General features: G+C 35.9%; 4 protein-coding genes across 5 annotated transcripts; 1 reads left to right on the forward strand and 3 right to left on the reverse strand.

Moving 5' to 3' along the window:
* Positions 1–2801: 2801 nt before the first annotated feature.
* Positions 2802–10286, reverse strand: LOC147553310 (zinc finger CCCH domain-containing protein 41-like). Of its 2 annotated transcripts, none has more exons than XM_086664753.1 (8): positions 10114–10286; positions 8996–9296; positions 7910–8028; positions 6870–7813; positions 5303–6382; positions 4676–5014; positions 3985–4513; positions 2802–3193 (listed from the first exon to the last, which is right to left on the reverse strand). In XM_086664753.1, exons 2-7 carry the CDS (start codon positions 9049–9051, stop codon positions 4007–4009), a joined length of 3045 nt encoding a protein of 1014 aa, XP_086520879.1. In that variant the 5' UTR covers positions 9052–9296; positions 10114–10286; the 3' UTR covers positions 2802–3193; positions 3985–4006. The 2 variants fall into 2 exon arrangements, with proteins under 2 accessions (XP_086520879.1, XP_086520880.1); XM_086664754.1 differs by having other exon boundaries at positions 8996–9276; positions 10100–10178.
* Positions 10287–10548: 262 nt separating this feature from the next.
* Positions 10549–14807, forward strand: LOC147553311 (Thioredoxin superfamily protein). The gene is made up of 7 exons (XM_086670864.1): positions 10549–10818; positions 11669–11767; positions 12576–12695; positions 12810–12888; positions 13468–13554; positions 14001–14063; positions 14433–14807. The coding sequence occupies exons 2-7, from the start codon at positions 11712–11714 to the stop codon at positions 14508–14510; spliced, it is 483 nt and encodes a 160-aa protein (XP_086526990.1). The 5' UTR covers positions 10549–10818; positions 11669–11711; the 3' UTR covers positions 14511–14807.
* A 19-nt stretch (positions 14808–14826) lies between these two features.
* LOC147553312 (F-box only protein 8-like) lies at positions 14827–15990 on the reverse strand. Its single transcript, XM_086668699.1, has one exon. The coding sequence runs from the start codon at positions 15988–15990 to the stop codon at positions 14827–14829; it is 1164 nt and encodes a 387-aa protein (XP_086524825.1).
* A 771-nt stretch (positions 15991–16761) lies between these two features.
* On the reverse strand, positions 16762–20703 carry LOC147553313 (uncharacterized). Its single transcript, XM_086668700.1, has 3 exons — positions 20682–20703; positions 17319–17499; positions 16762–17188 (listed from the first exon to the last, which is right to left on the reverse strand). The coding sequence occupies exons 1-3, from the start codon at positions 20701–20703 to the stop codon at positions 16762–16764; spliced, it is 630 nt and encodes a 209-aa protein (XP_086524826.1).
* Positions 20704–21355: the final 652 nt, after the last annotated feature.

Below are 21355 nucleotides of genomic sequence, written 5' to 3' on the forward strand. Positions count from 1 at the left end.
GAGTTTATGTCAATACCTTGGAACCACTTGGGCTACCAACTGTTGACTTTGATTTTTTTTTGTTGAACGAGAGATCTTGGTCATTAATATGTGACATAAGAGATACTAAAGCCCCCTTTCCTATCTCCATGCCAAGCAAATCTAGTCTCATGTCTTTTTTTTTTTTTTTTTGGAAGTCGACTACGATCTACGTATGTGGTTACATTTGGCACTTGATACATCATAGATGTGATAAGCTCGATAACCGCCCACTCAAACACTAACAGAACCGGGCCTATAGCCCAACAAGACATGGCCTAAAGCCCAACAACATTATTTACACCTTAATAACCCCAATTGACCAAAGATTCCACCTTCTCTGGGATTCGAACCTGGGACCTCCAGGGATTTCTGGAATTTATGTCAACACCTTGGAACCACTTGGGCTACCAACTGTTGACTAAATCTAGTCTCATGTCATAACTTGCTAGATTCTACTTCAATCTCAGGATTTGGTGGCACATTATCTTTATATATTAATATAGAATCTCTTCAACACATCACTAAAAAGAAATCAGGAATGTTGTTTGATTTTGAATTTGGAGTGGATACACGTCCAACACTGATGTAGTCGGCCATTGTCTGGCCCATGTGGAGAGAAAAATGTTTTGATCATTGAAAATCAAACATATCAGCTTTCCGTTTGTATCAGTCTCAAATTTCAGGTCAAATGACATTTCTCTATGAATTTAGGCTTACAAAAATTATAAATATAGTGTATACTTTTATATAGCCCCATCCCCATGTGAGACATCTAAACTTTTTTTTTTTTTGTGATTGATTTTAACCAACATCAAAGTGACGATGACGATAGCAAATAAATTTCACACCCCCATATTGTAGTGTACGCGCATATCTTATTTAGTGACTTTTTAATACTACCTACGATTGTTCTTTTCTGACTCGACAATATAAATGGCACCTTATTCTAGGATGAAATAATAAGGTATATTAAACTTCTTAAAAGGATAATTTTTCGGCTTAATTCTATAGTCGGATCCTTAGCCCATTAACTTTGACTAATATATTTAGTTTCCCATGAGTTACATTAAAAAAATTGAGACAGAAAAACGAAATAGATAGAATGAAATGGGCCATGGAAAGATTGAGAAAGCAATTGTAAAATGATGGGGGAGTGACCACTGTCAGAGACATTAAAAGCTAATAATAATACATGATAAAATCAGGGACCAAACTACAAATAGGGACAAGGGGTGAGAAATCTTCCACAAGATTGTGTTTAGATTATTTTCACATTGGCATTCAATATGGGATTTTATATATTCCGGGTCAAAATCCATGATGACCACCTTAATAGAGTGATGCTGAGTTTTCCCCATGAACACTCTCACCCGCGATTTTCGAGTTCCTACTTTCATTCGATTCTATAAGCAATTGATACTGATGGTCAAAATATCGCTCAGAAATTGTAAAGTTAGAGTCCTCAGAGTTGAGACTAGGTGCATTTGTGTCACGCATAAAAACAAATATGAATAACAGATTACAAATCTAAAGGTATAACAAGTACTAACATATATAGTATGGATACACGAAACGATGCTCAAGGTGAAAGTTTACCTATATACACTGTATTCAAACCTGTATGAAATGCGAATTATAGCATTCTTATTTATCAGAAAGAAGATAAAAAAAATATGGCTTGAGAGTATACTGTATGAAATATCTAAAATGATTATTTTGCTTATAGCCGGTTTTAACGGGGACAATTCAGATAAGTCAAATTCATGTTAGTCGAACTTGGACAATTCAAATTGTCCAATCAAGTTCATGTTAGTGAAATACAGAGTACCCAAAAAATTTAAAACCTTTCCAACCATAATTACCCAACATGAAAGACACTTTAATACCAATGGCATTGTCTCACATGAGGGAGCTAAAATAGATCTCATATAAAGCAATTTCCATTGTTCATTACCAAACAAACAATTTAGGTGAGCTTGAAATAAATACACCATTTGTCTATCTTGAAATAGAAGTTTGGTATCTTAAATGAAGATAGAGAAAAAGCTTCCACTTCTTTCCAAAAGGAAAAAGAGACCATGAAAATAAGTGGGAAGGAAAGTTGTTTTTCTTTTAGAATGAATCTTTCACTTTGGAGAAACACAAGTCGGGTCCTTTTGCTTTCACTTTGAGTTCCTCAAAAACTGCAAAGACCAAATCATTGAAATACTGTTTTTGGCTGATAGCTTTGGAAGCACGCCCCAAGCCTTAGCGGTTGTCTATATTCTCACCGTTTTTGACATTCATGCAAAAGCCCAACATGTACGGAATTTTATTCATGGCAAAGGCTCCACAAACCCACCTAAAATGCTTCTACCCTTATCAAGCTCGAGCATGCACCCACGACACAACCTCTTGACGCTCTCCCTAGCAATTGGACTATCACAAGCCCCTGCCCTTGGAAACGAAACATCCTTTGCTCTGGTATCCTTTCTAACTTCTAAAGCCTAAACAGTTATCGGTATTGAATGGGAAGAAACCCTCTAGGTAAGTAAACATATTGTGTTTTCTCTTTATCCAATCAGGGTTCCCGTTTGCAGCTATAAGAAGTATTCTGCAGACCTAAACTGAATTGTAGTTCGTTGGAGTCCTAGTTTGTGGTAATGTCTTAATAATTAATACCTCAGTTTAACAACATTTTCAGCTGTTATACCAGAGGAATTGCAGCTGTGACGTAAAATGAAAATAATCTAGAAACTTTCACTGATCAGAGAAATATCGACAGTGATTTCATCAAAATATTGAGAAAAAAGTTACATTAATAAAGAAAAATACACAGGAAACCCGAAATTTCATGATGAGACAAGTACGAATGCAGTAAAGAATTGTTCATAATCATAGTTGACAAGAAAAGGAGCAGTTTATCTCTCGACTTTCTCTCAACAATGAAAAATTGGGTTAGAGATAACACTAAAGAACTAACAAAAGTAGATACAAAATCTGCAACAACTCAACAAGATTATTCGTTTTAACACCTATGAATATTGTATAACAATATCTGTTTCTACTCTAGAAAAATGAAATAGAAGTATGTGAGACTTGACCTTCTACGTAGAGTTACGCCCTCGCTAAGCGGAATCTCCTTCAATCACGATAATATGATCCTTGAGCATTAAACTGGTATCTGAATATCCTGCAAGAAATTGTTGAAAGGTCAATATTTATTTCTAAAACACATTTCGAGAAACAAAAGTTTACTGATGAAGGGTAATTCAATATATACTCCTTTAATACACACACACACACACACATGTGACATATCTATACCTATGTACATATACAACCGTCAATATTATTTTTACTTTCTTTTAGTACCATTCTGAAATCCATGCAAAACTTAACTGTGCTCCATCTACCCTAAAACCGAAGTGGAAGTTAAGTAACCAAACTTGGCTCAGGCTATGACTACTCAGAAATCCAGATCGACTAGTTAGAAGCTACCTAGGCTGTAGTAGGTCTAGCCAGAGTTAATCAGCATCACATCCAAGCTATCTATTGGTTGGGTAACTCCGGTCAATTAACAGTTTATCATCATTCAGAGGTTGAGCCGATATAATGCTCAGGTACCACTTATCCCAATAGACCATAGCTACCACTTTCACTTCAGTTCAATTAGAAGGAAAATCTTGGAAAGAGTGTGTTCTTTTGTCTCTAAACAGTTAAAGCATTTACTATATACCTGATATGATATCAAAAACCGACTTTATACTATACTGTTATTGCAAAACTAGAAAAAACATTTTTCAGAACTGCCTGTAGCACAGAAGTTATGAGTTAAAGAGGATATCATGGTAATACCTATTCAAAGATAATCTGTATTTTAACCACCTAAATAATTTCTTAGTTCTTAGTAAAGAAAGTATTATAATACCTTTTTTCCTAAGAAAATATAATCAAGAAATTTTTGGAGGTTATTGAATTCACCTCAACCTGCAAATTCAACATTTTATCCATCTTCATGAATTGATTTTTCAGATTCAGAAGACTGATTCACACATGAAGCCTTGGTAACAGAAATGAGCTCAGGAGCTTCAACAAGATCCATTGGCTTAATACCATCCTTAATCTCTTCTGGACTCACAGATTCTCCATTTCCAGTGGCAACTACTGCCTCAGAAGCACTAGACAATGATTTTTCTGTACTGGATGCAGATACACTCTTGCTTGGATCTTCAGCATCTGGAAGGCTCTTTATAACTGGAAATTTTTCTCTGCAGCTGTTGTTGATAGTATTATTCGAAGTTGTTAACCACGAGAATTGCAAATTGTGGCCCTGACAGCATTTACCATTTAAAAACGCCCTCTCAGCTGATCGACGTGTTGTAAAAGCAATACGAGCAGAATGGTTTTCAGATGGCTCTGAACTACTTGTACCGGTAGTAGTATCTGCATCTTCTAGCTCAACAGTAGAGAGATCTCCGAATGACGAAAAATGATTCTTCAACACAGCAACCTAGATACGCCAGCATCGATGTATTTACACGTTGATCAAAAGATTTTTTTTTTAAATATGTATCTAATGTTTTCTTGTTTCCTCCTAATATAGCAGCAACCAGGAGAGTTCGATAATATCTATGTGTAAATATAAACAAGAAAAAAGAAGAAGAGAACTTACATTTGCAAGATCAGACGGTAACGGAGGAAGAATCTGAAATATAGTAGGACGATTGTCCAACTTGAACCTATTCATTAAAAAGGGTGCTCCAACTGATGCTAACTGATAACCTGATGGCATTAAACTCCTCGCTGCAGTTGATTTAGTATTAGAATTAGGAGATGAAAGATTTTCCACAGGGATGCTCTTATCCTGCTTCTTATCAATTACTGGATTAGCTGTACTTTTTGCGGGACTGATGGACTTGGGTGTTACAGATGCTGCAACATCTGTCACCTTCTCTACTTTCTGTTTCTTAACAACTTGTGCGGCACTTGCTTCACCCTTCACACTGACAGCCTGGACAAAGTTTAAAGTTTTAGGATTGTGTCCCAAAACTACGCAGAAATTTTTATATTATAATGACTTAACTTATTGCATAACAATTTCTTACCAGCTTTGATTAAGTGATGTGTGGTATTTAATAAATTCTAAGAAACTTATATGCATCAATGACTATGTAGACTCTGTAGCTCCATATGGGAACTTAAGTTTCCAGTGAAAGAAAATAAGGTTTTACAAGTAACTAATAAATAACGAAATTTAAGCAAAATGTCGAAGAAATAAAACGTGGATAAAAAGTACCACCTTTTTCTCAAGCATATCCAATTGACGACGGAAGTCATTCCGTTTCTGTTCTAGCATTTGCTGCTTTAAACGAATTTCTTCCTTCAAAAGCTCCAAATTATCCAACTTCTTTTGCGAAGGTGGTTCTTTGGGAACATTTGTCACCAGATGCCTTACGTTGACCGCTTCAGGGATAGAAGTGCCCGGATCAGGGATTGCACTGTTCTTTGGTGCTAAAGAAGGAAGATTTCCTGTTCCATTTTTTATACCATTTGAGGGAATACTATCTCGGTTAGCCCACCATAGCTTAATGAAACGGTTACCCATTACAGCATCCGGTGAATTTAAGGCAGATTGTGCTTCTTCTCGTGTGGAAAACTGGACAAAGGCTCGCTCACTGTTAAGTGGTATATAAATATCAATTACCTTCCCAAACTTCTTGAAATGTGAAAGAAGAGCCTCCTTCTTGTTACTTTGCGCGGGAATACCATTGACGAAAAGAGTATATTGCGCTTTCTGAGATGTGCGTCTTGAATCATTTTGTGTCCCCGAGGTAGCAATGGATATTTTAGTCTTTGGACCCATATCCTCCGATATAGGCCGTTTTCTTTTCTGGACATTGCCAAACCCATCAGGTAATCCCTCTGCTTGAGCTTCTTCTACATTTCCAACATAGCCTACGGAAACTACACCCGTGTCGTTTTTCCCTAGCACTTCAAGTTTGTTTCCAGAATTTCCAATCCGGCCCCAAACAGATGAATTTGTTCCCATCTCATCAGTATTCCATAATGGTTCAGCATCATCAATCTTGGGCGACGAAGGCCGTGGTGAAGTTGATGCTTCTGGACAATTATTGTTCCAGAGAGGCTGATCGGGATCATAAAGATCAGTTTCACCTGCACTAGCTGAACCACCCAATACCCCTTTCATGTCCAGCCCATCTTCATTCATTCCAAGGATGCTACTTTTACCATGTACACCTCGGTTGTTTGTTGACAAGCTCGACGGACCACTAACTGTAGATAAAGATCCTGGTCCAGTAGATTTTCCCAGTAGGTGTGTGCTTGAAACTGATACAGGTAGGTTGAACTGTGAAAGGCTCTAGAATTTGCAAAAAGAAACACTAGTTAAGAAAGTTTGAGCAGAACCCTGACTAGCAAAAAGGATTAAGCAAAAAAAAGATGATCAAACGTATGATTTTCCTTGAGAAAGAACAAACATGGATGTAAGAGTAGTAGCCCCTTTCGTGTGCTCCACCAGCTATAAAATTTTCTTGGTCACCTAAGAAGATCATCTAGACTAAAAAGATGATCTAATCAGACGAACTTACTTCTCCAATAAAAAGTACTTTTAGGTGGTAATGGTTAAGACAACTTGATTCATTGTGAATTTGTCACATGGTCACAAATCCCTCAATGGTGATTGGGAATTTGAGATAATCTAACAATGAGTGGTTGGAAGTGCAGGTAACAGACCTAGTTATGATAATTGAGGAATTTTATTTTTCAGACCATGAAATATGAGAAGTCCTACATCAATGAAAACCGTATGGATAAAATGAATAATAAAATTCTATAGTGAAACATACCTGAACATCTTCAACAACGATGCGGTTTACACCATGTTCCATTGGGCACATATCACCTCTCAGACAAAATCCACGCTCCTCAAAGTCCCTACACCGCTGGCGAGGAATACCGATACTAAGTAAAGGATTAACAGGTGGCCTCAGTGGTCCTTGCAGAAGTGGATGCATAGCCTCTAGTCCACCATTGGACATACCAGGAACCAGGCCGAATCCAGCCCAAGATGCATTATGTGTACTTGCAGCATTCTGCAACCCTCTTCCTGCAAATATATTAGGTGGTTGTCCTTGTGGAGCCATTTGTGAAGCAAAATCAAGTGTTCCAACATTAGGGAACCTTGATCCATTTTGACTCCAAAAGCCAGCCCTTCCTCTTCCTCTACCAGTGGGAAGACGACCTAATGGTGTAAATAGATCTAATTGATTGCTACCCTCACCACGAAATGCCTGGTTTATTCTGGTTCTCTGAGTTGATTCAAAATGAGTTTGGGGCAAAGGTGAAAACCCAGGATGCCTCCTTTCAAATTTTGAAGATAGACCACTCCCCAGAGGAACGGGATTATACTGACTTCCACTTGACTGGGGATCATTTCCCAGAAAGAGGTTCCTATTGTCGAAAGGCCTGTTGTTTTTTCTATTTTGCCTCCTAAATGGTTGTACTTGAACATCTTTTTCAGAAGACGGGGAGTGTGTCTCTCGTCTCCGATGCTTGTGGTTTCGGTCATCATCCTCATCGTCACTTATTTCTTTCTCCTCAGAATCACTTGTTCGACCAGAAGGAGAAAGATCCTCCGTCATCAGAGAGAACTTGTTTGGTTTCATACCATCCACTGCACCAAGAGACGGAGATGTTTCAACTTGATCCATGGAGCCCAAACTCTTAGCTGTTGATTTAACTGAACCATCCTCAAGGGCATGGAACAAGTTTGTGATAAAAGATGCTGTACCTGAACATGACGAAGAACGGAGCCAATAAATAACAGGGAAAGAGAAAAATTACCTCTGTTCCCACAGAATACATTTAGAAATTCAAATAAAAATACCTTGACCCAAAAATTCAACCAAGTTCTCAGCACAAAGCTTCTGTAGCTCTTTAATAGGTTTGTCCTTCTTTAACAATGCTGCCACATAGTCTGCAAGAATCAGAGGGTCAGCCTCCGTCCTGCAAAAACCATAAACTGTGAGAATAGTCCCACATGGGAGAGAGACGATCTAGCAACTAATAATATAATGTCTAGGTCATCTCCACTCATTGCCAATTGGTTTTGAGTTGGATGATTGTAGTAGCCTGATGCTTAATAACAAGAATACAAATCATTAGGTTACTATGGTAACTATGAATGACAGTGCTATTGAGGGTCCAGTGGAAAATTAGGATATTATGATATGAGAAAGTATCAGAAAGGCTGATCTGAAGTAACCTGCAACTTTAAGGGCTACTACAATCAAATATCAGCTACACAACTCTAGACTTCTAGTAGAGGGTCTGAAAAGAAGTATACTAAATTTGAACTTTCATAAACTTAATTCATTTTCAAAATAAATGTATAAAATAACCCTTAAATTATTTTTCGTGCCTATATTATCAGTATAAGTTTGATTTCTTTTCGCGTGCCATTTTTTCTATTCTATATCTATTCGCACCAATCCCCTATGGTGCCATACGGTCCAAACCTTCAAATGCACACTTGCTAACATCTCAACTAGGTCAGTTTCAAATTCATGCTCCCTTCAAGGTTTTGAGGTTATCACCCCATTTCTCCCTGATTAGTTTCGAACACCACAAAAAATCATCTAAATGAGTATCTAAGTCTTTTCTAGGTTCTACTGATAAATATAGTCATTTAGATTGGTAGTAATTTATCTAAAGCATATAAAATAAAAATCAAATGAGTAGACAAAATTTCAGCTCAGTCATGGAATACTACCCAAGTAAGGAATCAAGCTCAATCCCAGATAATGAAAAAAGGGATAATCCAATTCACCTACTACTGGTATAAAGCTAGGGTTTCCATTTTAGTTGCAGATGTAATGTTTGTTGTACAGTAAACAAAGTGGGTAAGATTAAAAAAACAACCAGATAAAACAATTTAGGGTTATTGAATGATTAATTCGAAGATCAAACTTACAAGGGTTGAAGATTTTTGACAAGGTAATTAGTTAAGGATGACTCCTCAAACTTCATATCTAACAATCATCACTCTTCATCGCCCGCCACAGATAGCTAGAAGAAAGAAAACCTAAAAAATTGGAGGAGAAAATTGTAGAGAGAAGAAGGGACACGATTGTAATTATTGAGGAATGAATTAGGTTTAATATTTGAGAAGTTCGTCTGTGGAAATGTATGTGTTTTTAGGGTTTTTTCCAGAACCAATTTCTCGTCTTTGTTGAAGAAGATGGCTTTTAATCGCTCAAATGAGAAGGCCAGCGCTTTGGGGAAAGCTAAATAGTTTCCGGGGTGTGAAATCTTAAAGGGAATATGTAGAATTTTAGAAATTTTCCGGAGAAATAAATTTTAAGGGGAAATAAAAAAAAACACTCCACCTCACCTCTCTCTCTCTCCACCTCACCTCTCTCTCTCTTCTCCGACAAGGTCGCCGGTCGGAAAATTTTCCGGCCGGCGACCATTAAAAAAAAAAAATTTCACTCACTCTCCCTCTCTCTCTCTCTAAATTTTTTTTTTCTTCTTCTTCTCTCTCTCTAGACCAAATCCAGAGAGAGAGGATCTGTGAGACCTTCATCAGATATGATGAAGGTCCCGAATAGGACCTTCAACAGATCCGTTGAAGGTCCTGTTCGGACCTTCATCAGATCTGATGAAGGTCCCGAACAGGACCTTCAACGGATCTGTTGAAGGTCCTGTTCGGGACCTTCAACAGGTCCTCTCTCTCTCTAGATTTCTAGAGAGAGAGAAGAAGCAAAAAAAAAAAAAAAAGATTTTTTGAGAGAGAGAGAGAGGAGGGAGAGAGAGTGAATTTTTTTTTTTAATGGTCGCCGGCCGGAAATTCCGGCCGGCGACCTGTCGGAGAAGAGATAGTGGTGGGGAGAGAGAAGATGAGGTGGAGAGAGAGAAGATGAGGTGGAGAGAGAGAGAGCTGAGGTGGAGAGAGAGAGAGAGCTGAGGTGGAGAAGCTATTTTGCTTTCCCCAAATAAAATTGTCAAACAAAATTGACCAATTTTTGACCAAGTCTTCACACCCCGGAAACTATTTTGCTTTCCCCAAAGCGCTGGCCAATGAGAAGCCACCAATAAGGATTCTCTCTCTTTTTTATTTTTTTTCTATTATTTGGACTTATATTAATTATTTATTTATTTATAAAGATATTTTGTTTTGATTTATTTATGAGAATATGAAATTAGTGCACCCAATAATTGATTAATTGTCACTAATTTAGGTTTAAATCCAATTCAAATGAATTATTATTAACTTGGGTAAATAAATTACGGTATGTTTGTCAATTTTCTGTTAAAGAATAATTTTTTGTCGATTGATTTCAATATTACGAAAATGATTTGTACGACAAGTCACAAACAGTGGGATTACATAACAAAAATCTAGTCCTGTTACTCCCGTCCCGTAACAACAACAATACGTGTCTTTGTTGTTGTTAAATCGTGTTAACCTATTATAAATCGGGGAGTCTCGAGGCTTATAACATTTCCTACTTCTACAGAAAATCTAAGTTAGTGGCAGTGTAATTTGCTAAATAAATTTTTTTGGGTGGCACCAAAAATCTGGGGCGCCTTAAAAGGAATGCAGGGGTGTTTATAACATAAATCCTTCTCCCTCCCTCCAACTATCGAACAAAAGCCACTCCATTCTGAAATCCCCAAATTTGATCTGAAATCGAAGAAGAAACAAATCAGGGAAGAAGAATCAAATCGAACTAGGTTTTCCATTCGAACTGTCCACCAACCCTCTCTCTCTCTGTCTCCGTTGGTGTTGACCTGGTAATTCTCTCTCTCTCTCTCTCTCTCTCTCTCTCCCCCTCTCTCTCTATATATATATATATATATATATACGGTCTTAAAGTTTACTTCTTTCTCAATGAATTTTGTCAAAATCTATATTCCTTACGCCATTAAACAATCCTGAAACAAAAATTTCACCTTAACTATGAATCTTTCACTTTTAGATACCCATTTACAAAAAAATGTGGAAACTTGAAACAATTTAATCAAATTTCTCACAAATGATGGGTTCTGGATTATTTAGAGACACATTTGCCGCAAGTCCACTACTTATCAATTTCACTTCAGATTCCATCTCAACTACTCATTCTGCATCTTAAATCAAATTGAATGCCCAAATGGGTTTACTTGGAATAGAATTATGAAAGCACATTTGAATTGAAATTATCCTCAATCTACTATTTTCTTATACAAATTTATGCTAGAAAACAACTTTGAACCTGATAATTACACTAACCCAATTTTAATTCAAGCTTGTTCTGTTAGATTGTTTGTAAAAGAAGGAAAACAAATTCATAATCATGTTTTGAAGACTGGGTTTTCATTTAGATGTTCATGTTTTAAACTACTTTGGTTACTATGTATGGTGTTTGTGGGGATATGAGAGATGCACGGAAACTGTTCGATGAAAGTCCTGTAAAAGATTCAGTATCATGGAATTGTTAAACCCTAAACCCTAGAATATTAGTATGTGAACTGATTTTTATCAAGTATGAGTTCAATTTTGATTTTTTCTACTTCCCCATTTTTGTTTTTTCATAGAATATTAGTATGTGAAATATTGAAGTGTAAAGATATAGCAATTTAATACATAGTTTTGTTTCTTTAGAATCAGTTTAGTTCATGGGACTGTGAAGTTATTGCAATCAAATATGGAGGATTCGTCGTTTTTCGATAGAATGATCAGCAATCTAAGAGCAACAAGCAAGTAAATGAATTCAAAACCCTTTCTTCTTATTGATTTCAATCTTTCTTTGTTGACAATTTATCATACATGTTTAAAGACAAGTGATTGCATCTAGTTATTACTCTGAACTCTAATTTGTAGAACTTTATCACCTTCTCTTTCTTGCTATGGGTTCATTGAAATCCACCATTACTTGCTATTTAGTTACAACGTTCAACCATGTTTGGCTTTGAAAAGCCAAAAGGAATGCAATTACTAGCAATAACAATTCCGTGTTGTGATTCCTGGTAATCGCCATACCTAATTGGATTGTTTGGTTTCGCCATGAATAAGCTTGGTAGATATTAATTTACAATGTCGATAACTTCTAGGGCTTGGGGCGTCACAATCTGTAGATTATTTAATTGACAAATCCAACATAAAGGGAGTCGCAAACCCACCTACCCCCTGGGTTTGAGGTTCTCCCTAGATGAGGAATAGAATTCCCCCTCGAAATGTGATTATGGATGCAATCCCGTTCACCAAACACCATTATGGAATGTGATACCTGGTAATCGAATTCCATTGTGGTGCGCCAAACATGACCTTAATATATAATCTAATGATAAAAAGTTCCGATTGTTTGAGATAATGGATATGGGTACAGCACAACTACGCAAGAAAGTCGAAACGGAAACTCATGAATTTGTTTTTTAACTTGTGGTACTAAGGATCTTTGCAAGTGTTGTAGCCTTCTGGGTTAGGTACCATCTTTAGAATACGGCGGGGGAATGCTTCCAGTGGAAACTACTCAATTTTACTTATTATGTTTTATTTTCTGAAACTTCAGGTATTACACTGGTTATCCAAAGGATCTTGGACCTTCACGGGTCATTCCTTTCGCTTCAGAGCGTGAGTTTGTACAGCTCCTGCATGAAGGGCGCCCCGTGGCTGTTGCATTTAGTATCAAGTAGGCTTGGCTTGTTGATTCTTATTTCAGTTTTTGAATGAGCCAAGTATCATTTTTAGTGAAATTTTGGGTTATCTGGTATCTGAACTTGTTTATTTCTTATGTTTGCTGCAGGTGTCCTTTCACAAAACATTTTGATAAAGTAATTGAGGAAGCTGCAGCTGAGTTTTATCCAGACGTAAAATTTATGCGCGTAAGATACTGGTTCTCCTAAAAAAAACACTTAGTGTTGATATTTGATACCATGCTGCATTTTCTACTTATCCCACATATCGTAACGAATTTCTCATTGTGCGCAAACTTTTTTTTAGCAATCTTTTGCTGGCTGTTAATTCTCGGCAGAAAATGCATGCCACTCTCTAAAATTTACCTTGTCTGAAGTTTACTCCTCTCAATTTCTAACTTCATACCTGAGAGTGCTATGCCGAGATTCCAACATCTACTGAATGTAATTTGTGTGTGCGTGAAGAAGCGATGATCTTGATAAAAGTCCATTCTGTCCCTTACAGAAAACAGTATAAGAGTTACCAATAGAGAATTTAGTTATGTATTATATGATTCATTAATTGCATGATTCATATTCGACATCTCATCTGCTTTATTATTGGCTGGTGACATGATTCATGCCTTAGTTCTACTGAATATATATATGTTCCAAATAGTTGTTAATATGTACTGATTGGAACTTTCGTGTTCTTTTAACGAAAATTCTTTGTAACCAGCGCCGGCATTTTCAGTTAACTATTTTTTTCCTCCCAATATTGTATTGCAGGTTGAATGTCCAAAATATCCTGGATTCTGTATAAGTCGCCAGAGGAAAGACTACCCTTTCATCGAAATATTTCACAGCCCACAACAAGTAAGTCTCTTTCTATGTTCACTATGAATTTGTGATCTTTTGGATCGTAAGATAATATAAACTGTGATGACTGTTTATTAACTTATTAGCTTATTAGGAAAGGCCATATCTACGTTCTGGTGTTGCTTCACTCTGTACTCCTAGAGTTTTGTTCCGAGAACTAATTCCTGTATGGGATTATCATCTTTATGTTCAAAAAATTAGGTACCGGATTATGCCTGTCATCACTGGTATAGGTTATTTTCCTGATTTATAGTTGTGATTGGTGGTGCTGAGTTCATAAAAAAATGTGTGACTATTTTTAGTGATGCGAAGCCACACTCTCCCCGCTTATCTATCAAGAAACAAGACTTATAAACGTAATTAGTGATCTGAGACTAACATAAATCAACAGGTCCTTTCCCCACATCATATTTACAACGTTCTTACTAGTAACATTTGTGCAGGCAGCTAGCCAAGGAAGAGTTGCTGATCCAAATATAACGAAGTACGCCGTCAAAGTCTTGCCTGTAAGTTCATAAACTTCTTGACGTTCTATTCTCCTTTTCTTTCCTTCTGTTTTCCTTTTTCTTACTAGAAAGAGGAAATATGATTAAGAGAAGCTCCAAACTGAGTGAAGCAAATCTTAATGGGAGAAACCCCAGGATGCTTTAGTAGCATTTCGAGGCCCAATTGGCCATTAATGTTTCAAAATTATAGGTTCGACGCACAAAAGTTGTGCCAAGTCGTAAAAAGAACTCTATGACTTCATGCTGCATATCTCTGAATTTAGTCCAGTGAACATACACTATTTGTTCTCATCATCAATTTGAACGTAAAAGTACAAACATGAGTTTCATTTTATTGTTTGATTTGTTCTGTTGTTGTAAAATTTGCAGTTCAATTACGATTGCAGTACGTATGGGTTCAAGGAGTTCTTTAAGCGACATGGAATTCGTTCTTCAGATTCAAAATGAAGACATGGTTTCCAAATGGTGCACCTCTGAAGAGGCACAACAATGATACTTGTTGGATGAGGTTTCTTCTCTTCATAGGTTTTTGTTTTAGTAGGTTCTAACTCATACCAATCCTAGTATTTGCTTCTGATAATCCAGTATAAACAAATTCGAGCTATAAAAGTAGTATAAGTTTCTCTACTAATGTTAGCGGAAAATACAAATGTCCTGGAAAGGAAACTCATATTTAAAATCTAAATTCAAACATAGAAAATAAATGTCTAGTAACTAATAAAAAAAATTAAGAATTGATGCGAACCGTAGAATGTGCTGTGTTTTATTTTGTTAGGGAAACCAGACTTGTGACATAACTTGTCATTGAGGAGCCATGTCTAAGGCTTTCTACCCATTTAGATGTCTTCTGTTTCCTGTCGTAATGATAGTAATCATGGCTTGTTTCGCCTGTAGCTGTTTGTAGTTCGACTCCAAAGATAATTAGATCTGTCCCTGCAATGCCTTCAACTTGGAAAACCTTCTCATTTTCATTCAAATAAAAGTGAATAGTTTCATCAATCCAATCATCTTCACATAGTATCCACATCTTTAAAGTATTTTTATACCTGTCCCTGTAAAATAGAGATAAACATCCGTCTACCTCTAACAAATTATCTATCCTCCTCCAAGAAATAGGGGTTAACATCTTTTTGAATTTTTCTTTTCCAACATCAAATGCCACTATAAAATTAGTAAACTCCTCAGTGGGCTCTCCGTGTTCATCGACCTCTTCATGATAAGGAAAAGGCTTCCAAAATATGAAACCATTTGAATAAACCCAACGTACAATGTCAAGCTCAGAAGGTAAATCCCATTCAATCCTTCTCCAACAATTGTTTTTTCCAAGTGTAAATATCTCGCAAAACCTATTGGAAGAATAAAAAGAATATTGCACCCATATCATCCATATGCGAACGACTTTATGTACTTTAGCGATAGGATCAAATCCTAATCCATATATATCAAGTTCAACGTTACCTAATTTTTCAAGATCGCGAATGATTTCTCTTTCCCCCTCTATTGTTCCCAATTGCATTCTCTCTCTTGTACTTAGATTGTAAACATGAAGGGATTTCAAGTGGCTAAAACATAACAAACCATGTACGGGCATTAAACGTTGAGACGAGGATACTATTACATCATGAGCTTGACTTTTTACTAAGCGTTCTTTTAGATGCATTGTATATAAAGAAACTGTAGGTTGCATTGTATGAACGAGAATCATGGAGTTACTTTTCCATCGGGCGTGATATAAATCATGAAAGTCTGAATCATGTAGAATTATATATCGCCAATATCTACATACAGATTTAAAACGCATTAATGATTTTGTTGGTAGTCTGGTCAGTATCTCACATGCTAACAAATCATAACCAACAACCATACGAGGCTTCCAAATATGATCACCGCTACTATCAGCCTTGTTCATAGTCTTCCTCTTCTTCATGATTTTCTCTTTCTGCTTCTCTGCCTTTTACTTACCTTTGTTAGTATGTCCTCTAGGTTTTGTTTTGCAGTGAATAAATAGAAGAAGTTTGTGAGATTATATATATTGGAAATAAAATCCCTTTCCTCGATTTTCTCTGTCAATAAATAGTTATCAAAATCTTGGTTTCCAACTGTGTACTTTTCTTTTTCTATTATATTATATATTAACCCTAAACAAACTGATCGGATTCATTCCCTTGATTTTCATAGGCGCCCTTTCACACCCAACTTTTGAAGAGGCTTTGTGTGTAGAGATGGGCGCATACAACAATTATGTCCCGGCACAATTTAAAGTGTTTTGTTGGGTTAATTCCCTTTTGTCTCTCAATTTGTGACTTATTAGTCTCTCCGACTGTTCGATTTGACCCTGCCTCAACCTTTAAATTTTTTGTAACCTTTTATGAAAATATCCTTAAAATAAAAATGGAGTAAACCTCCTAAAAATGTAAGTATTCGAATAATTCATTTGAATCAGGGTGAGCCAAACATTGCTAATTTTCAACAAAAACCAAACACACAATATGTAAGTCAAATATTAAAATCCAAGAACCAAGCCACACAATGATCTTGTAGAAATATAACAATGCTCCACTGTTAGGATGTACGTTCATCGTGTGTTACACAAGAATATATGACATATAAATGTTAACTAGAATCATTATAAACTCAGACTATTAAATCTTGATTTAACTTATCAACTTAATTTGTTATCATATTTTCATGGTCTTCTTCACTTTTCTTGGTCAAACAACAACCAAATCTCATTAACTCGGTTCTGATATTCAAACCGAGAACTGTACTGAGCCACGGTATAATTAGACTTAGTAGAGTTGGTACCGCGACTTTTTTCAATGAGAGACAACCATTTAGACCCTGCGAGACTAGCATGTAGTGCTGCAGCTTCTTCTCCAACTTCAGAGTCAACAGATGCAAACCCACCGAATTGTCTAACAGCGACATATTTGGTACTCCACTTCTGAACAGATAACCCATCACTAGTAGGTGGATTTGCTTGATTCTCTTTAGGGGTGTAAAGGCTAACAACAAATGAGGAATCACATAGAGGACCATCACTTGGAGTGATATGAGTTAGTACTGGAGCTGTCATCGCTATCTTCTTACTATTATTGTTCTTCCCTTGAATATAATCAAATAGCCTGTAAAAAAAATGAATATGTTAATTAGACACATATTGTCTCCGACAATATGATTTATTTTAAAAGAAAAATAACGATAATGAAGCAAATTTTAAAATTAAATATTTATAAAGAGTATTCTAATTCTTACTGTCGGAAACCAGTTTTAGTGGAATCAACAAAGGATATGTTCTCGATAGGAGAAGTGGATATCCACGTGGATGAATTGAGCCGACGAATTTCAAAGCCATTTCCAGAATCAATGACATCGAAACTGGGACACTCTATACGTCCACAAGTCAAAGGAAAAGTGAAGGTTTTATTATCACTTGCTAGACTTGGACAGATATAAGGAGACCAAATAGACAGAAAGTGAGTTTGAAGAAGTTCATTTGAGCCATTTTGAGTGATAAGAGTTGAGGTAGAAACAAATAGACTAAAAGTGAATGATTTTTTTTTATATCTTTGTTGTAACCAAGTTTCTCTATTTATAGATTAAAGATAGAAGTTTTATATGGTATTTATTTTTTGAACGTTTGAAATATTAAAGAAAATAGATTTTTAGTATTTACATACTATACATATGTTTATATTTCCATGTTGAGTATTACGTTTTCTAAGGCATACAAACTGTATAAAGATAAGGATGTATGTTAGTGTTTGAAATATAATCCTCAAATCTTGAAAATCTATTAAAGGAAAATGAGATGAAAAAAAGTAAAACTTAATCTATCTACAATAATCTTGTCGGTAGTGAGTTACAATTCGATTCTTAAAATGATCTACAACAATATGTAAAATGAATATTTATATAATTGATTCTAAATATTGGTGGGCAATACGTGGACAACCGTTTTTCTTATATGGACAACTATCTTATGTAGACAACTCAAAAAAATTAATTTTTTTATATGGACATCAATTTCTAAGGGGACAACTCTCTATTATTTTCACTCAAATCCTCTTAGAATCAGATGTATTATTTGATGACCTCCATCTTTTTCCATAAACCCTAGTTTTTTTTTTTTTTTATGAAGACCATAGCTCTTCTTCTATTACTTCTTCTTCATCACCAACACCCAAATTTCTAGAGAGAGAATTTTTTTGGAGAAACATTGTTGATTATGACATCAAACAAAGGGAAGGGAATTGCTGAAGAATCTTCTCAAAGAGAAATGTAAAAACCCTAAAACCTAGAAATCAAAATTTTCTAAACCCTAATTTCTCTCTCTAGAAATTTCTGGATAAATGATTGTACTTCAAGTATGATTACACTCACATAGGGGAAAACAAGTAGGGTTTTGCCTTCTCTGTTCTTGAGGTTGAGAAACTTGGATTTATTCCAATTTCTTCTTCTTTATTTAGTAGCTCTGAGTTGGATAGATTTTTTTTTATATATTCCTTGATGCATCAATTTTCATCTTTTCCCTGTTTATAACAAGTTTACATGATTATCAAGAACATGATACTATTACATTTTCTCATGAGTTTTTATGTTTATTTAGTAGCATGATTGGATAGATTATTGTACTTCAAGTATGATAACACCCACAGAAGCAAGAAGAAGAAGATGATGATAAAGAAGACAATTTAGGTTTTTAATGTTTAACTATTATTTTTGTTAATAGTCCACAATTTACTAACTATTAGTATTTAAGACTTTATGAAGTTGTCCCCTTATTAAATCAAAGTCAACTAAGTCAAGCATAGTTGACTCGCATCGGGTTCGAAAATAGTTGTCCATATAAGCAAAATGGTTGTCCGCGTATTGGCCACCTAAATATTTTGTGAATTTTTTAATTATGGTGTGTTCGGATGAAGGAATCATGAATCCATTGAGCCAGTAGTCACTCGGGTTCAAGATCTCACGGATCCAGGATTTCAAATAATTTTTTTTTTGTTTAGTAACAGCTAAGAATGATAGGAATTAAAAGTTAGAGTCAAAGACCAAACACAAAATATATGTTATTTTGGTTTAGTAATTAACAAATGACGAATAAGAATAATTATAATAAATCTAATATGTAAATCTTCTCTGTTAAATAGAGTCATTTGCTTGAGTAAATTACATACTTTCTGAGGAAAAAAAACATTTAAAAATCCAAATCCCTTCCATTGATAAACACATGGAAAGTTAATATCTATACTCCAGCAACTTAAGAAAATTGGTGCCAAGTGCATATGTGTGTTTAATACATTAGTTTTTGTATTCAGTCCCTAGATGTTAACATTTGTTTTCCCTGCCCTTTTTTACTTTTCTTGTAACAGATTGGTTGTTCATTTATTGGGTTTCACTCAAAAAAAAAAGGCCAGCGCTTTGGGGAAAGCTAAATAGTTTCCGGGGTGTGAAATTTTAAAGGGAATATGTATAATTTTAGAGATTTTCCGGGGAAATAAATTTTAAGGGGAAATAAAAAAAAAACACTCCACCTCACCTCAATCTATCTCCACCTCACCTCACTCTCTCTCCACCTCACCTCACTCTCTCTCCACCTCACCTCTTTGTCTTTTCCGATTTGGTCGCCGGCCGGAAAATTTTCCGGCCGGCGACCATTAAAAAAAAAAAAAAACATTTTTTCACTCTCTCTCTCTCTCTAGAAACTCCGGCGAAGGGGTTTCCCTTCGCCGGAGTTCCGGTCTGTTGAAGAACAGACCGGAACTGGTCTGTTCTTCAACAGACCAGATCTGGCCTGTTGAAGAACAGACCAGATCGGTCTGTTGAAGAACAGACCAGTCCGGTCTGTTCTTCAACAGATCCGGTCTTCAACAGGCCGGATCTGTTGAAGAACAGACCGGACTGGTCTGTTCTTCAACAGACCACTTCCGGTCTGTTGAAGAACAGACCGATCTGGTCTGTTCTTCAACAGACCAGATCCGGTCTGTTCTTCAACAGGCCAGATCGGTCTGTTGAAGAACAGACCAGTTCCGGTCTGTTCTTCAACAGACCGGGACTCCGGCGAAGGGAAACCCCTTCGCCGGAGTTTAGAGAGAGAGAGAGTGAAAAAAAAAAACTTTTTTTTTTTTTTTTAATGGTCGCCGGCCGGAAAATTTTCCGGCCGGCAACCTAATCGGAGAAGATAGAGGTGAGGTGGAGAGAGAGAAGTGAGGTGGAGAGAGAGAGAGGTGAGGTGGAGAAGCTATTTTGCTTTCCCCTAAATAAAATTGTCAAACAAATTTGACCAATTTTTGACCAAGTCTTCACACCCCGGAAACTTTTTAGCTTTCCCCAAAGCGCTGGCCAAAAAAAAAGAGGAGTCATGACCAAGATTTTCTACCATCTTATGTGTTTGTTCTTTCAAAAAACATTCCAACTGTTATTCGTTCGAATGCAAAGAAAGACATGGTTGTCTAGTCCATGCAACCTTTTAAAGTGAAACAAACTTTAACTTTTTCCCCGTAAGGTTTTAGCAGTACCAACAATTCGTGTAAAGCTAATGCCATTTAACTCTAAACACTTGATAATTACCGTTATTTCTCGTTTGATCCTTAGTTTATAACCAGGTTCTTGTCTAACCTCTTAATCTTATATGACTCATTTTTGTAGTTTCCCTAACCATCTATTGACTCTTAATTATATTTCACATATTTCCACTATTACCCTTAATTAAACTACACTTATCTTCTTTTACTTTGCTTTTCTATGTTATCTCTTTTTTTTTTCAACATCTTATATCTTCCTCTTTCAACAACAACAACAAAAAAAAAAAATTCCTATTTCTTCCATGAATCTCCACTAACAAAGGTCCAACTTTTTTTTAATTTTTTTTTTCCTTTTTTATGTTATCTCTTATCTAAACTACCGTAACCATCTATAATCTATTGACTCTTAATTATATTTCACATATTTTCATGATTACTCTTACTTAAACTAGTTACTTCTTTTACTTCGCTTTTTTGTTTGATCTCTTATTTTTCAACATCTTATTTCTACCATGAATCTCCATTAACAAAAGTCCAATTTTTTCCTTTTTAATTTTCTCTCTCATGCATAATCTTTTTCTCGTTTGTCTTAATTTTCTCTCTAAACTCTATATGTTTCTTCCCTATACATTTTCAACTAAAATTTTTTATTCACAAATTCGTTTTCCCTCTCTCGTTTTCTCCCCTTTTCCTCTCACCATTTTCTCAATCGTCTACATCTTCTTCTCTATCATCTCTTTTAACTTCATCTTTTCTCCTCTTTTAAAA

The sequence above is a fragment of the Eschscholzia californica genome, unplaced genomic scaffold, assembly GCF_041429995.1.
Source record: "Eschscholzia californica isolate CP2 unplaced genomic scaffold, dmEscCali1.0.p SCAF_3, whole genome shotgun sequence".
Taxonomy (NCBI): domain Eukaryota; kingdom Viridiplantae; phylum Streptophyta; class Magnoliopsida; order Ranunculales; family Papaveraceae; genus Eschscholzia; species Eschscholzia californica.